General features: G+C 36.8%; 1 protein-coding gene across 3 annotated transcripts in view; it reads left to right on the top strand.

Annotated features, from left to right (window-relative positions):
* The window catches only part of SOS2 (SOS Ras/Rho guanine nucleotide exchange factor 2), a 118,643-nt gene that overhangs the window by 84,156 nt on the left and 11,693 nt on the right, over positions 1 to 22,794 (top strand). For all 3 annotated transcript variants that reach the window (XM_032244540.1, XM_032244539.1, XM_032244541.1), the window contains 8 exons: positions 2,934 to 3,037; positions 5,529 to 5,751; positions 9,884 to 10,003; positions 10,149 to 10,311; positions 15,357 to 15,474; positions 16,744 to 16,916; positions 19,026 to 19,142; positions 22,421 to 22,682. In XM_032244540.1, coding sequence (XP_032100431.1) covers positions 2,934 to 3,037; positions 5,529 to 5,751; positions 9,884 to 10,003; positions 10,149 to 10,311; positions 15,357 to 15,474; positions 16,744 to 16,916; positions 19,026 to 19,142; positions 22,421 to 22,682 — 1,280 coding nt within the window. The remainder of the gene's footprint in view (positions 1 to 2,933; positions 3,038 to 5,528; positions 5,752 to 9,883; positions 10,004 to 10,148; positions 10,312 to 15,356; positions 15,475 to 16,743; positions 16,917 to 19,025; positions 19,143 to 22,420; positions 22,683 to 22,794) is intronic.

Raw genomic sequence — 22,794 nt, 5'->3', positions numbered from 1 at the left:
GTCTACCCAGGCTGGAGTGCAATGGCGCGATCTCGGCTCACCGCAACCTCCGCCTCCTGGGTTCAGGCAATTCTCCTGCCTCAGCCTCCCGAGTAGCTGGGATTACAGGCACGCACCACCACGCCCAGCTAATTTTTGTATTTTTAGTAGAGACGGGGTTTCACCATGTTGACCAGGATGGTCTCGATCTCTTGACCTTGTGATCCACCCGCCTCGGCCTCCCAAAGTGCTGGGATTACAGGCTTGAGCCACCGCGCCCGGCCCATATAAGCTCTTTAAGTATTTATTTCTAAGCGTTTGCTGTGTTCTCAGTCCTGTACTTATAACTATGCTAAGTACAGAAGTAACATAGACTGTCATATTATGGCTTTATTGGGGACCTTACTGGGGAAAAAAGACACATGAAACTCTTATGTGTTCTACTTGGAGTGTTTAATGACTTAGAAAAATACATCTCTATAAAATTGCAGGACTAGCAAAGATTCGGCCAGAGTAATTAGGGAAGGCATCTTGGAGAAGGTAAATCTGAGATTGCCCCTAAAGGATGTATAGGCTTTAGATAGATAGAAAGGTGGTTGTATGTATTCAGGGTCATGGGAAATAGTATGAACAAAGGCAAGGAGGCAGAAACGAGAATGATGTGCTGAGGACACAGGTAAGGACATTGACCCGAGAGAAATGTAGACATTGTATTGCAAGAAGTAGTAGATGAGATTAACTATATGGAGGTGGGTGGAGTTGAAAACTCTGAAATCCAAGCCAAGATATTAAACCTGTTATATAAATATCGAAAGATTTTTAGTAAAATGGATGGTAGTAATTTTTCTAACATTTTATTATGCAAAATTTTAACATGTAGCAAAATTGAAAGAATTTTACAATGAACACCCATAAACTCACCACCTAGATAGCTATTCATCTGTTGATATATATTCATATACCTATTCATTTATCATTCATCTGTCAGCTCATTAATTAATTTTTGCATGAATTTTGAAGTACACTCCTTAAATACTTCAACTTGTATGTCATTAACAGTTCAGTGTTTGTTTTTCTTTTTTTCTAAAATATGCATATAATGAAATACATTTTTTTCTTGCTGCCCCTGAAGAGAGAAGATACATCTTAAGTGTACTTTTTGCTGAGTTTTAACAAAAACATACATCTCTATAATTCAAACGCCTTTCAAGATATGGAATGTTACTACACTCCAGAAAGTTTCCTTATGTTCCTTCTTAATCAGTTTTTGTTCCCACTGCCCAAAGGCAATGTTCTGATTTCTCCCTCCATAGATTAGTTTTAACTGTTTTAGATTCTTACATAAATTCATTCTTACAAACTCAATTTTGTGTCTTCTTTCACTCACCATGCTTTTGAATTTCATCCGTGGTTTTGCTTGTATGTCAGTGTATTGTGAGGTTGTGTTTTATTATATAAATATACCAGTTTATTCATTTTTCCCACTGAAAGATACATGGGCTTTTTCTAGTTTTGTATTATTATAAATAAAGCTGCTATGGACTTTATCTTGCCAGTCTTATTGTGAATATTTTTCAGTTTTCTTGGATAAATAGCTCAGAGTGGAGTGGGTGGGTCATAAGGTAGGTTTGTGTTTAATTTTGAAAGAAACTGCCAAAACTTCCCAAACATTCTCACCAACAATGTATGAGAGTTCTAGTTGCTCCATACTCTCACCAATGTTTAGTAATGTCAGTCTTTATGCCTTAGCCAAACTGTTGTATGTAGTGGTATTTCATTCATATTTTGTGGAGAATCTGTTCAAATCCTCTGTCTAATTTTGATTGAGATACTTGTCGTTTTATTACTGAGTTGTAGGAGTATATTGAGTAGGACCAAATGCCAGTCCTTTGTCAGATAAACGTTTTGCAAATATTTTCTCTCCATGGCATGCCTATTAGTTTCCTTCTTTTCTTCCTTCCTTCCCTTTCGCTTTCCCTTCTTCTTCCTCTGTTTCCTGCCTCTTCCCTCTCCCCTTATCTTCCCTTTCCTTTCCATTTGCATAGTTGATTAAATCTCTTTGCACAGTGATAGGTAATCATTTTTGTGATACTGTAAAACAAAATAGTTCTTCTATTTTTGTCTTTTGAAATGAAATAAGACATTGTAGGCCTATTTGTAGATTACGTATAAATTTGATAGTAGGCTGGGCCTGTTGGCTCATGCCTGTAATTCCAGCACTTTGGGAGGCTGAGATGGGAGAATTACCTGAGGTCAGGAGTTTGAGACCAGCCTGGCCAACATGGTGAAACCTTGTCTCTACTAAAAATACAAAAATCAGTGGAGTGTGGTGGTGGGCACCTGTAATCCTAGCTACTTGGGAGGCTGAGGCAGGAGGATTGCTTGAACCCGGGAGGTGAAGGTTGCAGTGGGCCAAGATCGTGCCATTGCACCTCAGCCTTGGTGACAAGAGCGAAACTCTGTCTCAAAAAAAAAAAAAAAGAAAAAAAAAGAAAAGAAAAAGAAATTTGATGATAGCACTTGGATTTAGAACCAGATGCAGTACATCTTAGTTGGTTTTCCATTTTAAGTGAAAAATATATCAAAATTTAAACCTTAAAAACTGCTTTTTTAAGAACTTAAAATAGCTTTTGTAATATAGAGCATTAGTTTTCTGCATATGAATAAAAGAAAGGTACTTTTCCTTAACATAAATGGGAAGCACAGAAACCACTATTTTTATGCTTATAAGTATTTTAAGAGTATATGTTTTATTAATAATTAATACACAGTTTGGAGACCTACTCTTCTCTTGTAATTGAAGCACTTAAGGTATTAATTAAATACAGATTTGAGAGTCTTTGAATATTATATTGACTCTTGTATATAAAGCTATCATCATGGCATTAGAGAAGTGAAGAAGCGTAATTGAACACGTAGGTTTCATTAAAATATGTTTCTTTCCATTTTACCAGGATCTTAAATGTATTTCGGCATTGGGTTGAACATCATTTTTATGACTTTGAAAGAGATTTGGAATTACTTGAAAGACTAGAATCCTTCATTTCAAGTGTAAGAGGTATATTATTTAAAGGTTTGATTGAATCTTATATTGCACATGAGCTTATTTTCAAATTTGTGTGACTTTAAGAAACTAAACTGTTTCTCTCTCCCTCCCTCCACCCCCCATCTTTTTTGAAACAGTTTTGATTTGTTGTCCAGGCTGGAGTGCAATAGTGTGATCTCGGCTCACTGCAACCTCCACCTCCCAGGTTCAAGTGATTCTCCTGCCTCAGCCTCCCAAGTAGCTGGGACTACAGGCACGTGCCAACATGCCTGGCATTTTTGTATTTTTAGTAGAGACAGGATTTCACCATGTTGGCCAGGCTAGTCTCGAACTCCTGACCTCAGGTCCACCCGCCTCAGCTACCCAAAGTGCTGGGATTACAGGCGTGAGCCACTGCGCCTGGCCAGCATTTTTCATTTTAAAAAAGCTGAAATAACATTTGGAAAATTTTTTATAGATGCCAAGGAGCTCACATATGTTTAGAATCATCTGAGATCTTAGAACCTTGCCTTTTCAAGTTTTTGAGGAGATTATTTCTTTTAAAGTCAAAAGTCCTCTTAATAAAATTAAGCTATTTAATTTTATCTCATTGCAAGGTTGCCATTTCTTCAACTGAATAAAAATATGTGTAATTTTATGTTTTCTTATTTTCTTTAATCTTGCTCTTTAATTTTGGGTGATTAACAGCTCTTGCAATATTTACATCTTCTGGAAATGTTTTTGGTATATTTGACACCTGAAAGATAGTTTCCTACTTGAAGTTTCAGAATCATAGCCCAAGAAATGAAACCCTAGGCCATGAACATTTAAACATGTGGGTCACCAAATGTATATTATTGAATCAAGAACATGTATGTTTTATCTGACATGATAGGGCTTTACAAATACCATAACAAACATAAATTATTTTGTGTTCTACTTGTTCTTTAAGGGGAATTTATTGAAAGTTAAGAACTTATTCCTTTGTTTGTACTTTGAGATGTTTATGATACATTTTTATGTGTGCCTTAAAACTGTATTCTAGGCCAGTGCAATGGCTCACACCTAGAATATCCCAGCACTTTGAGAGGCAGAGGCAGGCTGATCGCTTGAGCCCAGGAGTTCCAGACCAGCCTAGGCAACATGGCAAAACGCTGTCTCTACAAAAGATATGAAAATTAGCTGAGCGTGGTGGCGTGCACCTGTATTCCCAGCTATTTGGGAGGCTGAGGTGAAGCGATCACTTAAGTCCAGAGGTTGAGGCTGCAGTGAGCCAGAATTGCACTCCTGCACACCAGCCTAGACAGAGTGAGACCCTATCTCAAAACAAACAAAAAAACAAACTAACAAAAGTTCATATTCTAGGTGAGAACACTGGATTAGACACAATCTAAGAAGCTTCTAAAATGCACAGACATATTAGAATAAATTAAGTAAATGGTTACATTAATGTCCAAAGTTCTTTTCTATACTAGTTATACTTCAGGATAACCAAATAGTTCATGAGGGAAAGTTTATTTTTGTAGAAGTATTTCAACTAGTAAGTGAAGAAGGAATGGTAGAATATCACCATTTCTCAGTTCCTAGCAAAATAATAAATCTAGGGAACTATCATGAGTGCATGGGTAACATCACAAAAAGGTAACTAGACATTATACACTTCCTGTTAGAAGTATTCTTGACAAGTATTTGTGTCATAAAATTAATCCTGAATCAGATCAAGTCACTGTATCCCTGGTTTACAGAAAATATAGAGGACAGGAAAACATGGCAAATGACCATTTCTTCCACAAAGTGCAAGCAAAAATATGCAGTAATCAGTAACCTGTAGATTAAAGGAAACTCGAAACACATTGACTTAATGCAATACCTGCAATCTTGTTCAGATCCTTTTTCAAACTATAAGAAAATATTTATGGCCGAGCACAGTGGCTCATGCCTATAATCCCAGCACTTTGGGAGGCCAAGGCCAGTGGATCACTTGAGCCCAGGAGTTCGAGACCAGATTGGGCAACATGGAGAAACCCTGTCTTTACTAAAAATACAAAAACTAGCCAGGCATGGTGGTATGTGCAGTCCCAGCTACTCGGGAGGCTGAGGTGGGAGGATTACTTGAGCCTGGAACATGGAGGTTGCAGTGAGCTGAGATTGCACTAGTGCACTCCAGCCTGGGCCACAGAGCAAGACCCTGTCTCAAAAAAAAAGGAAAATATTTATGGAACAATCAGAGAAATGTGAACAGTAACAAAATACTTGAAGATAACAATGTATTAAGAAGTCAGTTTTATGTGTGGTAATGGTATTGTGGTTATTAAAGAGTATTTTAGAGATGCTTAAATTTGAATGAAATATGATGTCTTGGATTTGTAGGAAGTAAAGGGAGGGCATGAATAGGGTTAGATAAAATAAAAATTGGCCATGAGTTAGTAATTGTTGAAACTGGGTGAAAGTTAAGAATTAAATGAAGATTTGCAGTCATGTCTGTCAAGTAAAAGGCATTTTTGTTTATTTTTTTTTTTTCCAGGGAAAGCTATGAAGAAATGGATAGAGTCAATTGCTAAGATCATCAAGAGGAAGAAGCAAGCTCAGGCAAATGGAATAAGCCATAATATTACCTTTGAAAGTCCACCTCCACCAATTGAATGGCATATCAGCAGACCAGGACAGTTTGAAACATTTGATCTCATGACACTTCATCCAATAGAAATTGCACGTCAGCTTACACTTTTGGAGTCTGATCTCTACAGGTAGACAATGTTAATTTCTTGCTTTATTTTTAAGAGTCTTGAACATTATATTCGAAACATTTTGCAGATTATTTTGCAGTACTTAAAACATTTTGCAGTACTTAAAAATACCTCATCTACTCTCATGGGCTTAGAGGAAAGGCCATAGCAGTTTTAAAGTAGTCTGCCCTGCAAGTAAAAGTTTATATCACTATTTAGGCCTATATTAGGGACTAGCAATCCGTCACAAGAGGAATGGCAGGAAGAAGATTTTCAAGTCCACCACCCCTCTCCAACTCCTGATAATTTCTCAGCTTAGTTTATTTTGAGGTCAGTCAGCCAAGTCAGGTGGTATGGATGGTAGGCTCTTAGCAGCCAAGTGAATAAAATATTGTGTGAGAGGGGTTTTATTTTCTCGTTTACAACTCAGGCTCCTATAAAGAGTATAGGTCTTGTATATAACAGCTCTCTGTCGAAAAATGTCACTACCATTATCATTCCATCAAAAACTTTTCTATACCAACCTCTCCGTTTTCCCCTCCTCCCAATCCTTCCCAGCCACTAATAGCTGCAGTTCTACTTTCTACTTCCTTGAGTTCATAATATTTTAGCTTCTGTATATGAAACTAAAAAATATGTCAGAACATATTATATTTTTCTTTCTGTGCCTGATTTATTTTGCTTAACGTAAGGTCCTCCAGGCTCATCCATGTTGATGTGAATGACAAGCCTTCGTTCTTTTTTATGGCCGAATAGTATTCCATTGTGTATATATACCACATTTTCTTTATTCATCCATCTATTATTGGACATTTAGGTTGATTCCATATCATAGCTATCGTGAGTAGCATAGGAGCCCCTTTTAAAATATAAATATGCTTGGCTGGGCATGATGGCTCATGCCTGTAATCCTAGCACTTTAGGGGGGCCTAGGCGGGCAGATCACTTGAGACCAGGAGTTCAAGACCAGCCTGAGCAACATGGCAAAACCCTGTCCTACAAAAAATAGCCAGGCATGGTGGCTTGGACCTCTACTCCCAGCTGCTCAGGAGGCTGAGGCAGGAAGGCAACTTGAGGTCAAGGCTGCAGTGAACCGAGATCATGCCACTGTGCTCCAGCCTGAGTGACAGAGCAAGACCCTGTCTCAACAATAAAATAAAAACATCCCCAAGGAGTTATCCTGATTAGCAGCCAATTTTTAAATAGAGATTACACAGGGAAAAGCAAGAATATGTAAAATTTAATGCTAATGGGTAATATAGTAAGGTACCTTTATGATATTATGTTCACATTCTTTAGAATTTGCCTAGGTTGCACTGGCTATGCCATTCAGAACCAGACTTTTAGCACACCCACCAGAAGTTGTCAGCATCTGACTCAGAATGTCATATTTTAAGTAATTTAGAATCCAGGTAGCTTTGTTTATGTTGTGGGATTTGTGATAGGTAGAAATGAAGGTTACTTGATTTTTTGAGGTAAAACAAATAGTATTGCATCACGTTTGTTACTTGAGGTAAAAAGGCAAATAGTACTGCATCACATTTTTTCTCACAATGTAATTGTTACATGAATGGACACCAGGAAAACAAAACACATCATCACTTCATGTGGACCTACTTTCAGGACATAGAGAAATACCTAATATTGACATCATTTGTAAACTAAATTTCTTTTTAATTTTCTTTTTTCTTTTTTTTTGAGTTGGAATCTCACTCTGTCACCCAGGCTGGAGTGCAGTTGTGTGATCTTGGCTCACTGCAACCTCTGCCTCCCTGGGTTCAAGTGATGTTCCTGCCTCAGCTCCTGAGTAGCTGGGATTATAGGTGTGTGCCACCGCGCCCGGCTAATTGTTTGTATTTTTAGTAGAGACAGGGTTTCACCATGTTGGCCAGGGTGGTCACAAGCTCCTGACCTCCAGTGATCCACCCACCTCAGCCTCCCAAAGTGCTGGGATTATAGGCATGAGCCACTGCGCCCAGCCTTGTGAACTAAATTTCTGGTGAAATAATAGAGCCACTTTAAGAAAACATTTCAGAAACTGTTAGTAAGTACTTATTTGTACACAAATCTACTGATGAAAAAATATTTTTTTAATGAATAACCAAGTCTGTAGGCCATTAATGGCAATGCCACTGGTCAGTGAAAAAAAACAGAGATAGGTCCTCACTGTGTTGCCCAGGCTGGCCACTAACTCCTGGCCTGAAGCAATTCACCTGCCTTGGCCTCCCAGGGTGCTGAGATTACAGGTGTGAGCCACTGTACTTGCCCAGTTTTTAAATTATGTAATTATAACTCACTGTATACAATGATACAGAGAGCAGATTTTATCTGAGTTTTAATTAAATACTTTAATATAATGCATATTCATGAACAACAAAAACATTTTAGATAAAATTGAAATCCTTTGTATAATTCTCCCCAATCTTATTGTTCTCTTTCCTGTAAGAAATAACCAGCACCCTGAATTTGATGTTTACTATTTTTTAAAATATCTTTATAATTTATGTACAGGCACAGAGATTCATAAACAATATATAGCATTGTTTTGTGCTTTTTTTTTTTTTAAAGAAACAAGGTCTCACTTTTTTGCCTAGGCTGGAGTACAGTGGCGCAGTCATAGCTCACTGCATCCTTGAACTCCTGGACTCGAGCAGTCCTCCTGCCTCAGACTCTTAAGTAGCTAGAACTACAGGTACACGCCACCATACCTGGCTAATTAAAAAAAAAAATTCACAGAGATGAAGTCTTGCTATGTTGCCCAGGATGGTCTTGATCTTGGCCTCAAGTTGGCCTTTCACCTCAACCTCCCAAAATGCCAGGATTATGGGTGTGAACCACAGTGCCCAGCTGTTTTTTTGTTTGTTTGTTTGTTTAAAGTGGGGTCTCACTCTGTCACCCAGGCTGGGCTGCAGTGGTATGATCATAGCTCACTGCATCCCCAAACTCTGGGCTCAAGCAGTCTTCCCACCTCAGTCTTCCAGTAGCAGGAACTACAGGCGGGAACTACTGTGCCCTTTGTTTTTATTTTATTTTATTTTTTTGAGATGGAATCTCATTATGTTGCCCAGGATAGTCTCAAATTCCTGGCCTCAAGCAATCCTTCCACTTCATCCTCCCAAGTAGCTGGGATTGTAGGTCTACACCTCAGCTTGTTTTGCACATTTTTTAAACTGCATTTACTTATGTATCATTCTGCAACATGCTTTTTACTTAAATTGTTTTTGGCATTTGTTCAAGTCAATGAATACAGTTCTAGTTAGCTTATTGTAGATGCTGTGTAGTATTCCATTATATTTATACTCCACAATTTATCCAGTCTCTGGATGATGAGCCTCTAGGTTGTTTGGGATTTTTCACTCTTGCAAATAATGCTTCACTGAACATTCTTGCAAACATTTTCTTATATCTTTGTTTTTTGTGTGTTTGTTTGTTTGTTTTGAGATAGTCTCACTCCGTTGCCCAGGGTGGAGTGCAGTGGCGTGATCTTGGCTCACTGCAACCTCTTCCTCCTGGGTTCAAATTATATTCTCCTGCATCAGCCTCCCGGGTACCTAGGACTACAGGCATACACCACTACACCTGGCTAATTTTTTGTGTGTTTTTAGTAGAGTTCGGGTTTCACCTTGTTGGCCAGGCTGTTCTTGAACTTTTGACCTCAAGTGATCTGTCCACCTTAGCCCCCCAAAGTGCTGGGATTATAGGCATGAGCCACTGTGCCTAATTCTTATAATTTTGTGTAAGAGTTTATCTAGGATAGATGCATACCTAAGAGTAGAATTGCTGAGTCATTAGGTATATGTCTCTTCAGTACTATGAGATCTTGCCAAATTGTTTTTACAAAGTGGTTGTGTCAATTTTTACTTCCATATTGGTATTCCTGTTATATTATATTTTTACCCATTCAGAATTGTCATACTTTTGTTAGTCTAATAAGAGTAAAAAGGGATTTAATTGTGGTTTTATGTTATTTTCCTTGAGTAAGAGATAAATTATGTTTTCGTGTTTGTAGCTATTTGGGTCTATTCCTCTCAGAATTACTTGTTCACATATGTGTTCATCTATCTTTTGTGTTGTCTTTTTCTTAAGTTTTAGAAGATCTTTAAGTAATACTAATTCTTTGTAGGTTAAGTTGCACTGATTTTTAATTCCATAGGAAAGTTCAACCTTCTGAACTTGTAGGGAGTGTGTGGACCAAAGAAGATAAAGAAATAAATTCTCCAAATTTATTAAAAATGATTCGCCATACCACAAATCTCACCCTCTGGTTTGAAAAGTAAGTTTTAATTTACTCTATCTTACTACTTCCTAATAGCCGTAATATTAAGTCATATTTAAGCTAACATTCTGGCTACACATAGTTAACTTGTTTTCTGAGTAAAGTGAAACTTTTCTAAGCCATGAATTTTTGTTGTTGTTAGATGCATTGTGGAAGCAGAAAATTTTGAAGAACGGGTGGCAATACTAAGTAGAATTATAGAAATTCTGCAAGTTTTTCAAGATTTGAATAATTTCAATGGCGTATTGGAGATAGTCAGTGCAGTGAATTCAGTGTCAGTATACAGACTAGACCATACCTTTGAGGTAAGTTTTAGGCTTATAACCTTTTTATTTTTCTCGGGTATGATAAGATTACCATAAAATTAATCTCATCTACCACCTATCTTTTTAGTAAGTTCTTTGTAAATTTATCCTTGCTTCTTAAACATAGTAATATAGACATATTAGAAAATATGCTGATACATTAGCTGATGTGGATATGATATATAATAATATGTGAATCCTAGGCTTATATTAGAAAATATATCAGTGTCTATTCAGCAAAGAATATGAGACTTACATCACCATGTAATGTACTTTCCTAAATGTAATGAAGTTCCAAGTGGATTTATTCAATAGCACATTGATTGATATTCTTAAATGACAAAGGATTTTAAATTAAAAATACAAATAATATCTTAATCTCTTTTAGAAAGTCAACAATAGACTAACATAGGAAGAACTCTTCTAAAAACTTAAATTTGGCTTTGCGCTGTGGCTTACATCTGTAATCCCAGCACTTTGGGAGGCTGAGGCAGGCAGATCACCTGAGCTCAGGAGTTCGAGATCAGCCTGGCCAACATGGCAAAACCCCCATCTCTACTAAAAATACAAAAATTAGCCGGGTGTGGTGGTACATGCCTGTAATCCCAGCTACCCAGGAGGCTGAGACAGGAGAATTGCTTCAGCCCAGGAGGCAGAGTTTGCAGTGAGTCAAGATCTTGCCGTTGCACTCCAGACTGGGTGACAGAGTGAGATTCTGTCCCCCACAAAAAATTATTTTATTTTTAAATTATATGTGTCTAGCATTTACTATTGAAAATTCAGAAGATATAGAAAATATAGAAAGATATTTTGCATATATACTTTTAATAACAAAATTGGGATTGTACGTAGATTTTTATGGCCTTTTTCTCATAAACAGTTTTCTATTTTTTATTAGCTTATCTTTAAAAACAAGATTTTAGTGACTGCATGGCTTTCTATTGTGGATAAATCATAATTTATTCCAACACTAGATTGTGAGACAATTAAGTTATCTCTGGCTTTTTTTCCTGTGATAATTTATCATGGAATATTCATACATAGAAATCTTTGTAAGAACTTTAATTTCCCTAGAAATAACCTAGAAGTGGAAATCCTGGGTCTGAGTATTTGTGTACTTTAAGACTTTTAATACTTTTGCCAGGGTGTTTTGTAGCAGGATATGATAAATGCCCCTTGGTATTATAAGCTTCTGGCTAGGTGCGGCGGCTCACACCTGTAATCCCAACACTTTGGGAGGCAGACAGGAGGATCACTTGAGCCCAGGAGTTTGAGACCAGCCTGGCAACATATAGAGACCTCATCTCTGAAAAAAAATATTAGCCAGGCATAGTGGCACCTGCCTCTAGGGGGAAAAATCTCATTTTAAAATTATGTCTTAAAAAATAACTAGTGAGGCCAGGCACAGTGGCTCATGCCTGTGTTGTTATTATTATTATTTTAATTTTGCTCTGGCACCCAGGCTGGGGTGCAATGGCATGATCTCGGCTCACTGCAACCTCTGCCTCCTGGGTTCAAGCGATTCTCCTGCTGCAGCCTCCCAAGTAGCTGGGAATTACAGGCATGCACCACCACCACACCCTGCTAATTTTTTGTATTTTTAGTAGAGAAAATACAGCACGGGTTTCTCCATGCTGGTCAGGCTGGTCTCAAACTCCCGACCTCAGGTGATTCGTCCATCTTGGCCTCCTAAAGTGCTAGGATTACAGGCGTGAGCCACCACAACCAGCCCATGCCTGTAATCCTAGCACTTTGGGAGGCCTAGGTGGGTGGATCACCTGAGATCAGGAGCTTGAGACCAGCCTGCCCAAATGGTGAAACCCCATCTCTAAAAATACAAAAATTAGCCAGGCATGGTGGCATGTGCCTGTAATCCCACCTACTTGGGAGGCTGAGACAGGAGAATTGCTTGAACCTGGGAGGTGGAGGTTGTGGTAAACTGAGATTGCCTCACTGCACTCCAGCCTGGGAGACAGAGTGAAACTCAGTCTCAAAATAAAAAATAACTAGTGATGTTGAATATATATTTATTGGCTACTTTATGATTTATATATATTCATTTCCTCTCTCATTTTTGGGGGGAGGGTGTTTGCATTTTTTTGATTTTTATTTATTTATTTATTTTCTCAAGAGACAAGGTCTTGCTCTGTTGCTCAGACTGGAGTATAGTGACATGGTCATAGCCCACTGCCGCACTGAACTCCTAGGCTCAAGGGATCTTCCTGTCCCAGCCTCTTGAGTAGCTGGGATTATAGGCATGAGTTAGCATGCCCAGCTGCATTTGATTCATTTATATGGATTTTTCATGTATTAAAGGTCTCAAAATTTAGACGTTTCATATTTTCTCATTTGTTTGTCTTTTATCTGCTTTTTAATTTTAAAAATGTATAATGCTTTGACATGAGGAAGTTTTATCATTTTTATTTAGTTGCACATATCAATCTCTTCATTTAAAATTTCTTCCTTTGTGTTTGTACCTTAGACTTTTTTTAAGTAAAGGATAACAAGTTAGAAACTCAGCCACATAAATATTACCTTTGGAAATGGACATTTTTACAATCTTTTTGGAAAACAGTTTAACAATATATCTTAAAATTAAAAATATACATATTCTTGGACCCAGAATTCTAAAGAAATAAATGCACCAGAGTACAAAGTTATAGGTACAAAGATACTGTTACTGCAGCATTGGTTGTAGTAGCAGAAAACAGGAAGCAACTTGAATGTCTATCAGTAAGAGAATGATTAAATATATCATCTTATACCTATATTGTAGAATATTGTTCAGCTGTAGAACAAAGTGAATGTGATCTATCTGTATTGTTGTGGAAGAACATTTGCGATATTTTAGGGGGTGGGAAGCTTCAGAATGACTATAATATTATTCCATTTTAGTATAACAAATCACAGCAAATCCTAAACCTGGAATTGGATAAGTATATAGAATAATGTGGGAGGATACATATTCCTCTTTTAACATTATTTATATTTTTTGAGTGGGTTGTGATTAGAGGGGAATAGAGGAAAAACTGCTTTATACATATATTTTTTTTGTTTGGGTGTTTGCATTTTATTGATTTGTATGAACTTTATATATTAAAGATATTAATACTTAGTCAAATATTATGAAATAGGCTGGATGCAGTGGCTCACGCCTGTAATCCCAACACTTTGGGAGGCTGAGGTAGGTGGATCACATGAGGCCAGGAGTTCGAGACCAGCCTGGCCAACATGATGAAATCCCATCTCTACTAAAAATATAAAAATTAGCCAGGTATGGTGGCATGTACCTGTAATCCCAGCTTCTTGGGAGGCTGAGGCAGGAGAATCACTTGAACCCAGGAGGCAGAGGTTCCAGTGAGCCAAGATCACACCACTGCACTCCAGCCTATGCTACAGAGCAAGACTCTGTCTCAAAAATATATATATATGTGAAATATTAATCTATTTAATAAATGGGTCATAAGTCGAATGCCTATATATGTGGGCCTGTTGTTGGTTTCTCTGTTCTGTTCCTTTATCTATTTGATTACTCTTGTGCCAGTGCCCTTGTCTAAACTACCATAACTTTAGTCTTTGATAGAGAAGAGTAGGGCATGTCCCTACCAATCATACTGTTTTTCAAGAGTAACCTATTCTTGGCCCTTTGTTCTCCTATATACATTTTAGAATCAATTTAAGCTTCATTTTTTAAAATTGGCATTTTGATAGGAGTTGCATTGGATCTCTAAATCCAAGTACAGATTAGTGAAGAACTGACATTTTTATAGTAACAAGTCTTTTCAACTGTGAACATGGTTTATTTCTTCATTTATTTACTCAGTTAATAAGGTTTTGTGGGTTTTGTTGTTGTTGTTGTTGTTTTCACAGAGATAGCACACCTCTTTTGCTAGACTTATATTAGAATTATTTGTTTTTTAGAGACAGGGTCATACCCCGTCACCCAGGCTGAAGTACAGTGGCATGATCGTAGCTTATTGCAGCCTCCAATTCCCAGGCTCAAGCAATCCTCCTACCTTAGTCTCCTGAATAGTTGGGACTGTAGGCACGTGCCACCCTGCTCAGCTGATTTCTAAAATTTTTTGTGGACATTGGGTGTTGTTTTGTTGCCCACACTGGTTTTAAACTCTTGGCCTGAAACGATTCTTCTGCCCCGGCCTCTCAAAGTGCTGGGATTACAGGTGTGAGCCACCACACCCAGCCAGAATACTTTTTAAATCACGATTTCTTTATTGATGTTATCTAGAAACGCAGTTTATTTTTGTCTATTGGTTTTATATATAGCAACATTGCTGATTCTCTTATTAACATTCTATATGTAGATTTATTGGAGCTTCTTCATGGGCAGTCGTGTCCTCTGTGAATAGTGACAGATTTTTTTCTTTCCAGTCTCTGGTTTTTTATTTCTTTTTCTTGTCCATGCTAGCTAGGAATTCTGTATAGTATTGAATAAAAACTAAAATGTTATCCCCCTTGGCTTTTTCCTTGATTTAAAGGAAATTCACTGAATGGTTCTCCATCAAGCATAATGTTCGCTAGGGGGTTTGTGTGTGTGCGTATATATTTTTTCTGAAGTTAAAAATAATTAATTTTCAATAAGAAAATCTAACAAGTATAAAAGAAACGCGACTAAATTTTTGTTCAAGTCTTCTTGCCTTCTGATAATTGTCTTCTACTTGCCAAAACCCCAACCCTTAGCCCCAAAAGATCTTTCAGGAGAAAAATATTTGAGTGTTCAGGGATTATAATTTTCCTCTTCTACAGCTATGACTTGAAACCCTGGCTAATCAAAATAACTCACAAGGCATGACGTAGAATATTTTTATTGCTTTATCTTCTAATTTATATGAGTATGGATTTTATATTTATAGATAAAGAGAGGAGAAATCACTTCAGATAAGTTTACAAAGGAATACCACTCATCTCTTAATTTAAAAAAATTGTTTTCCAGATAATTTGCAAAATTTTATAAAATTTAAAGGTTTGCATCTATAAAATATGATTGAATTGTAAAAAATTTATACTGAATTTATATATCCTTTAAGGCATTGCAGGAAAGAAAACGGAAAATTTTGGATGAAGCTGTGGAATTAAGTCAAGATCACTTTAAAAAATATCTGGTAAAACTTAAGTCAATCAATCCACCTTGTGTGCCTTTTTTTGGTAAGTTACTAAATATGGATATATTTTGAGGTTGAGCATGTTATAGCCAAATGAGACCTGTCTTCAGAGGCAGGTTATCTTTATTTTATATCTGAATTTTTATTAGCTCTCTGTATTGATAAATAACAAAACTCTCTATTTTCTTATCTGTAAAATGAAGATTATAATATCTCATATGGTTGTTATAAATAAGGATTAAACATGTTTTATCTGTACTACCTAATACAAAGTCTAGCATATAGGATGAACCCATGGAATAGTAACTGTTATTTTTATCATAATTATCTATGTCACATCTATAGTATTTGCATTCTCTTTAATTTATTGGCTTTTATGTGATTTTTAAATTTAGAATTAAAATATTGTTATATATTATTGAAATTGAATGACTTAAGTTTTATCAACTTCAGCAATCTTGGTATTTTGGGCCAAATAATTCTTTATCTTGATGGGCTCTCGTGTGCGTAGTAGGATCTGTAGCAGCATCCTGGCCTCTATTCACTACACTCCAATAGCATCCTGGAATTGTGATAACCAAAAATGTCTCTAGACATTCCTAAATATCCCCTAGGTGACTAAATTGTCTCCACTTGAGAACCACCAATTTAAATGAATCAGCAATTATGCATGAAAAAGGGACTAAAAACTTTTTTATTGTTCATGAGTGAGAAGTAATTATTTTTCTATCTAAATTACAGGCTCTGAGGAAACAATTAGTTTGTAAGCCTATATAGTCTTATTAACCGAAATTAGCTTAAAAATTAATTTATTGATGAATAATCACTTAAGATACTTGGCATTAAATATTTATAATCAAATAACAAAACATTTGGTTAGAATACATTTAACACAATTTACACTTAGTGAAATTAGGGTTTGCTTGTTATTTTTTTCTTTTTTTAAAGTTAAGTTTTGGGGCACATGTGCAGAACATGCTGGTTTGTTACATAGGTATACACGTGCATGCTGGTTTGCTTAAAAAAAAAGAAAGAAAAGCTTAATTTGCCATTTCTTAGATTAGCAACTTTATTTTTGTACAAGCCAGTAGCATTTATTTTCTTTTTATTTTAAAGTATTTCTCTTTAAAAAAAAAAAAAACTCTTAATGGAGAATTAATGATTGTTTGTCAGAGACTTATCAACATTTTAGTAGTAGAGCTGCTAAATAATATAGGATGCCTTTCAACTTTATTAGATCAGTTGTTTTCCCAAATAATTGATTAAATAACAAAATTTCAAATAACTTTTCTTTAAATATTTTTTTTTCTAGGAATATATTTAACAAATATTCTGAAGACTGAAGAAGGGAATAATGATTTTTTAAAAAAGAAAGGAAAAGATTTAATCAATTTCAGTAAGAGGAGAAAAGTAGCTGAAATTACTGGAGAAATTCAGCAGTATCAGAATCAGCCTTATTGTTTACGGATAGAACCAGATATGAGGGTAAATATTTGCTTAGCTTATCTTTAAAAGAGAACATGTTAATGGGTACCAAAAAAAAGAAAAATGGAATGAATAAGACGTACTATTGGATCACACAACGGGGTGACAGTAGTCAATGATGACTTAATTGTAGATTTAAAAATAACTATAAGAGGCCAGGCGCTGTGGCCCAGCACTTTGGGAGTCCAAGGCGGGCAGAACATGACGTCAGGATTCGAGACCAGCCTTACCAACATGGTGAAACCCTGTCTCTTACTAAAAAGCAAAAATTAGCTGGACAGCTTGGCGCATGCCTGTAATCCCGGCTACTCAGAAGGCTGAGGCAGAATTGCCTGAACCTGGGAGGCGGAGGTTGCAGTGAGACAGGATCGTACCACTGCACTCCAGGCTGAGCGACAGAGCGAGACTCCATCTCAAAAAAACAAAAGAAATTCTGAAACATCGATCTGATGAAATTATAGAGTTAAAATTTGTGTTTTGTAAAATAAGCCAACCAGCCGGGTGCCGTGGCTCACGCCTGTAATGCCAGCACTTTGGGAGACCAAGGCGGGCGGACCACTTGAGGTCAGGAGTTCAAGAGCAGCCTGGCTAACGTGGTAAAACCCTGTCTCTACTAAAAATACAGTTAGCTGGGCACGGTGGCGTGAGCCTGTAATCCCAGCTACTCGGGAGGCTAAGACTCCATCTCAAAAAAAAAAAAAGAAAAGAAAACCACATGGAAAAAAGTTAATTGAATATGAACTTCAGAAAGATGAAAATTGACTGATATCTGAGTTTTTCAGGAAAAATTCTCTATTTTATGTATGTATGTATATTTAAATTTTTCTATATATTATATAGATACATATATTTACATGCACAGTAAAATCATTGGAAGATATTCCAATATTTAAGTGTAAACAATGAGATTTCTGGTTTGTAAGGTTACTGCTTCTTTTTTTCTTTTCTCTTTTTGGCAGTGCTAAATCACCTAAATTTTCTACTTTAAAACTTTAAGCTTAAAATATTTTTTGATAAAGACAGAATTTTCTAAATTTTATTAGTTTTTTTTTTTTTTTTTTGTTTTGTTTTTTAAGAGGAGGGGTTTTACCATATTGCCCTGGCTAGTCTCAAATTCCTGGGCTTAAGCAGTCCCCCGGCCTCAGCCTCCCAAACTGCTAGGATTACAGGTGTGAGCCATCATGGCTTGGCTCACATAAAAACATTTTTTGTACTAGAAGTTAGCACAGATAGGTTTAAGTTTATAATCACTCTTTTTTTTTTTTTTTTTTTTTTTTTGAGTTGGAGTCTCACTATTGTTACCTGTGCTGGAGTGCAGTGGCACAGTCTTGGCTCACCATGACCTCCACCTCCCGGGTTCAAGCAATTCTGCTGTCTCAGCCTCCTGAGTAGCTGGGATGACAGTCACCATGCCCAGCTAATTTTGTATTTTTAGTATAGACAGGGTTTCTCCATGTTTGTCAGGCTGGTCTTGAACTGCTGACCTCAGGTGATCCACCTGCCTTAGCCTCCCAAAGTGCTGGGATGACAGGCGTGAGCCACTGTGCCCGACCTATAATTATTCTTGAAATTACTTTTAAAGTAATTCAAATGACTACTTTTAAAGTAAAAGTAATTTCCAGAATAATTATAAATGATCAAGAATGATCTATAAATTGGATTAACAAAACTTAATCTATCTCCACTTCTTTTTCTGATTATCGAAATTTCATTGTGGATTATAACCATAATTTTGTTCTAAACCCTTTTGGTAGCTTACTGGTGATGATCATTTTTTACAACAAGTAGGAATAAAGCTTACTAAGGAATAAGCAGGGCTACTACTGAGCCATTAAGATGATAATAAATGAAAACTTGTATTTTTAGTAGAACTTTTAAGACTAGAATATAACTTCCACAGAAATTGTATAATTTTATTCAAAAGTAAAGAGATTGGAATAAGCAATACTTGTGAACTTTTCAAATATTGTGATCTCTTAATTTGTTGATAATTTTTAGCATTAAATCATGAAGTAATTTTCAGCAAAAAATTTTAATGAGATCTTATTTTAATAAGATCTAAAATATGTACTTGTTATGTATGCACTTGTGATATTTGTTTAATTCCAGAGATTCTTTGAAAACCTTAACCCCATGGGAAGTGCATCTGAAAAAGAGTTTACAGATTATTTGTTCAACAAGTCACTAGAAATTGAACCTCGAAACTGCAAACAGCCACCTCGATTTGTAAGTCTTTTAAACTTTTGGAAACAATTGTTCTGTTTTTAAAAATATTATATTCAATGTTTAACAACCTGTTATTTTAAAAATGTAATCGAATGGCTGTTCCTAGATGTTTTGTTTGCAGTACTGTACTATTTCTAAAATCACATATACTGTGGCGGGAAATGTCACACTTTTGATAAAATCTGGTTTATGCCTTATCTTAGTACTACTTATGTGTTCACTTTTGATCCCTCCTAGAATAATACAAAAAAGTGTGAGAAAGTGAGAGCTTAATAGGTAGCTGACTGGAACAACAACAAAATAAATGAAAAGACCTAGGAAGGAGTAAGCAAACATATTTTGGTTCTTGTAGCTTGATCATGACTTCTGCCATAAGGGCTATATGGTCCATAGTTGCCTCTGGAACCCACCTCTGTCACTAGAATTTGACACTACAGTTTCTGGTTACTGTAGGGATTTGCAGTGGCAACAGAAATAGTGGAAAATGAATCCTAAGTAGCTAAAAATGAAGCAAGATATGGAAGGAAGTAAATGCACAAAGCAACTTTAGGCAAAGCAGGAAGTTAGGTAGTTTCATACTATCTCATCTTCACAATTGTGTGGTGTATGAGGGGACTTCAAAAACTTTATGGAGGCTGGACACAGTGGCTCATGTCTGTAATCCCAGCACTTTGGGAGATCAAGGCAGGCAAATTGCTTGAGCTCAGGAGTTGGAGACCAGCCTAGGTAACATGGCAAAACCCTGTCTCTACCAAAAATACAAAAAATTAGCTGGGCATGGTGGTGTACACCTGTGGGGCAGAGGTTGCAGTGAGCCAAGATTGAACCACTTCACTCCCTCCTTGGTGCCAGAGTAAGACCCAGTCTCAGGAAAAAAAAAAAAAAAAGATTTTCATGGAAAAATGCATTGAAAAGATAAGAATGTTTTAAAATGGAATTAAAAGATAAACATAAATATAAACTTTATTTCCCAACATAAGCTTTATCAAGTTCAGGACACTTTTGTAAGCGGTAATACCAACCATTTTGTCCATCCCTAAAAAACTAAAGATCCTGGGAATTTAACCATGTCAATACACTCTCTTTTACATTATTAACTGAAGAAAAGTGGTTACCGTTTAATTTTTTTTGTAATTAGGAAAAAAAAAGTCAGAAGGAGCCAAGTCAAGACTATAAGTGGATACCTAATGATCTCCCATCAAAACTCTCAAAGAATTGCCCTGGTTTAATGAGAGGGATGAGCAGGAGCATTATTGTGGTGGAGAAGGACTCTGGTGAAGCTTTCCTGCAAAAGCTTTGGCTTTCTCAAAACAGTCTCATACTAAGCAGATGTTATTGTCCTTTGACCCTCTGGAAAGTCAACAAGCAAAATGCCTTGAGCATCCTAAAAAAAACTGTTGCCATGACCTTTGCCCCTCCCCCCCTTTTTTTGGTGGGGGGGACAGAGTCTCACTCTCTCACCCAGGCTGGAGTACAGTGCTGTGATCTGAACTCACTGTAATCTCCGACTCCCAGGTTCAAGCAATTCTACTGCCTCAACCTCCCAAGTACCTGGGATTACAGGTATGTGCTGCCATGCCTGGCTAATTTTTATATTTTTAGTAGATACAGGGTTTCACCATGTTGACCAGCCTCATCTTGAACTCCTGACCTCAAGTGATCCACCTGCCTCGACCTCCCAAAGTGCTGGGATTACAGGTGTGAACAACAATGCCCAGCCTTTTTTTTTTTAAACGGAGATAGAGTCTTGCTATATTGCCCATGCTGGTCTCAAACCCCTGGCCTTAAATGATCCTTCCTACCTCAGCCTCCCAGGGTGCTAGGATTAGAGGCATGAGCCACTGTGCTTGGCCAACCTTTGCTCTTGACTGATTTGGTTTTGCTTTGACCGGACCACTTCCACCTCTTGGTAGCCATTGCTTTGATTGTGCTTTGTCTTCAGCATGATACTGGGAAGCCATGTTTCATTTCCTGTTACAGTTCTTCAAAGAAATGCTTCAGGGTCTTGATCCCACTCATTTAACATTTCTGTTGAAAGCTCTGCTCTTTTCTGCAGCTGATCTGGGTGCAGTGGTTTTGCCATTCATCTAGTGGAAAGTTTGCTCAACTTTAATTTTTCAGTCAGAATTGTGTACGCTGGACCAGTTGAGATGTCTTGGTATTGGCTGTTTTTTCTGTTGTTAATCATCAGTCCTCTTCACTTAGCACACAAATGAGATTATTTCCTCAGAAATGTATGTTGATGGTCTGTCACCATTGGTTTTATCTTCCACATCATTTCATCCCTTGTTAAAATGAGTTATCAATTTGTAAATGGCTGATTTCTTTGGGCCATTGTCCCCATAAACTTTTCATAAAGTATCAGTAATTTCACCATTCTTCCACCCAAGCGTCATCATAAGTTTGATATTTGTTCTTGCTTCAGTTTTAGCAGAATTCATGTTCCTTTAATAGGGATTCTTTACAAACTGATGTCTTATCCTTCTTAGTGTCTCAAACTAGGTCCTATTCAGACACATTGTAGTAAGTTAGTATGAGTTTATTTTGATGGGAAAAAAATGAAAGTCATGCAGTTATTTTATAATAGACATTTGCCATGCACTTTTTGAAAGCTCCTCTTAGATTTTACTTTTATTTTACAAAGGAAAATAGTGAGATTCCAAGGGGTTAAATAACCTTTTCAAGGCTGCATAGCTAGATATTGGCATAGTTGAAATCTAAACTCAAGTTTTCTGATCTGGAGCTCTGTGTTTTTTATTAGGTTACTGCTGCCAGAACTGAAAAATGAGACAGAGATGAGGGTGGGGGACAGTCATAGGAATGTCCTCCAAAGACTTTTAAAGCGCCAACAGAGAGGTTGATCATTTAGTGTAAGGAAGGGGAAATAAAATGACCTTTATTCTGAAGCATATAGCATAATAGGTTTCATAAATTATGTTCCCAGTAAATGTTTGTAAAATTTATATAGATATTTTCAAAGAGAAGTTTAGGTTCAAGTGTTTTAGGAGCAAAATGTGATTTTCACACACAAATTTTTAAGAATTTTATTTTTGCAGTTCTGAAGAGACTTACTTATATTAAAATTCATTTTAAAATTAAGCCAGTCAAGTCCAGAAGATTCTACTAGAATGATATAGACTGTCCTTGCAGATTGAAGAGCTGCATGCTTAAGAACTGTATGCTTGAGAACTAGTAAGACTAATAAGGTAGCTCTAAGTCACAGAAACAAAATGCTGTGTATGCAAACTCATGACATTGATTATGTTTGCTTTTCCTAGCCTAGGAAATCAACTTTCTCCTTAAAATCTCCTGGAATAAGGCCTAACACAGGCCGACATGGCTCTACCTCAGGTACTTTACGAGGTCACCCAACACCATTAGAAAGAGAACCATGTAAAATAAGCTTTAGTCGGATTGCTGAAACTGAGCTGGAATCAACAGTGTCAGCACCAACCCCTCCAAATACACCATCTACTCCACCGGTATCTGCTTCTTCAGACGTTAGTGTATTTTTAGATGTGGATCTCAACAGCTCCTGTGGTAAGTATTTGATGAAAACCATTTGGTAAAAAGGGAATCCTGGGTCTCAGATAATTCTCATCATTTTAATTAGGGAACTATAGAATCCTTTGCAGACTATATTAGTTGAAAA

Source organism: Sapajus apella, unplaced genomic scaffold (genome assembly GCF_009761245.1).
Source record: "Sapajus apella isolate SASKATOON/1434 unplaced genomic scaffold, GSC_monkey_1.0 scaffold55, whole genome shotgun sequence".
Lineage (NCBI taxonomy): Eukaryota > Metazoa > Chordata > Mammalia > Primates > Cebidae > Sapajus > Sapajus apella.
The sequence above is the reverse complement of the archived record's forward strand: the minus strand, read 5'-3'. Positions and strand labels throughout refer to the sequence as shown.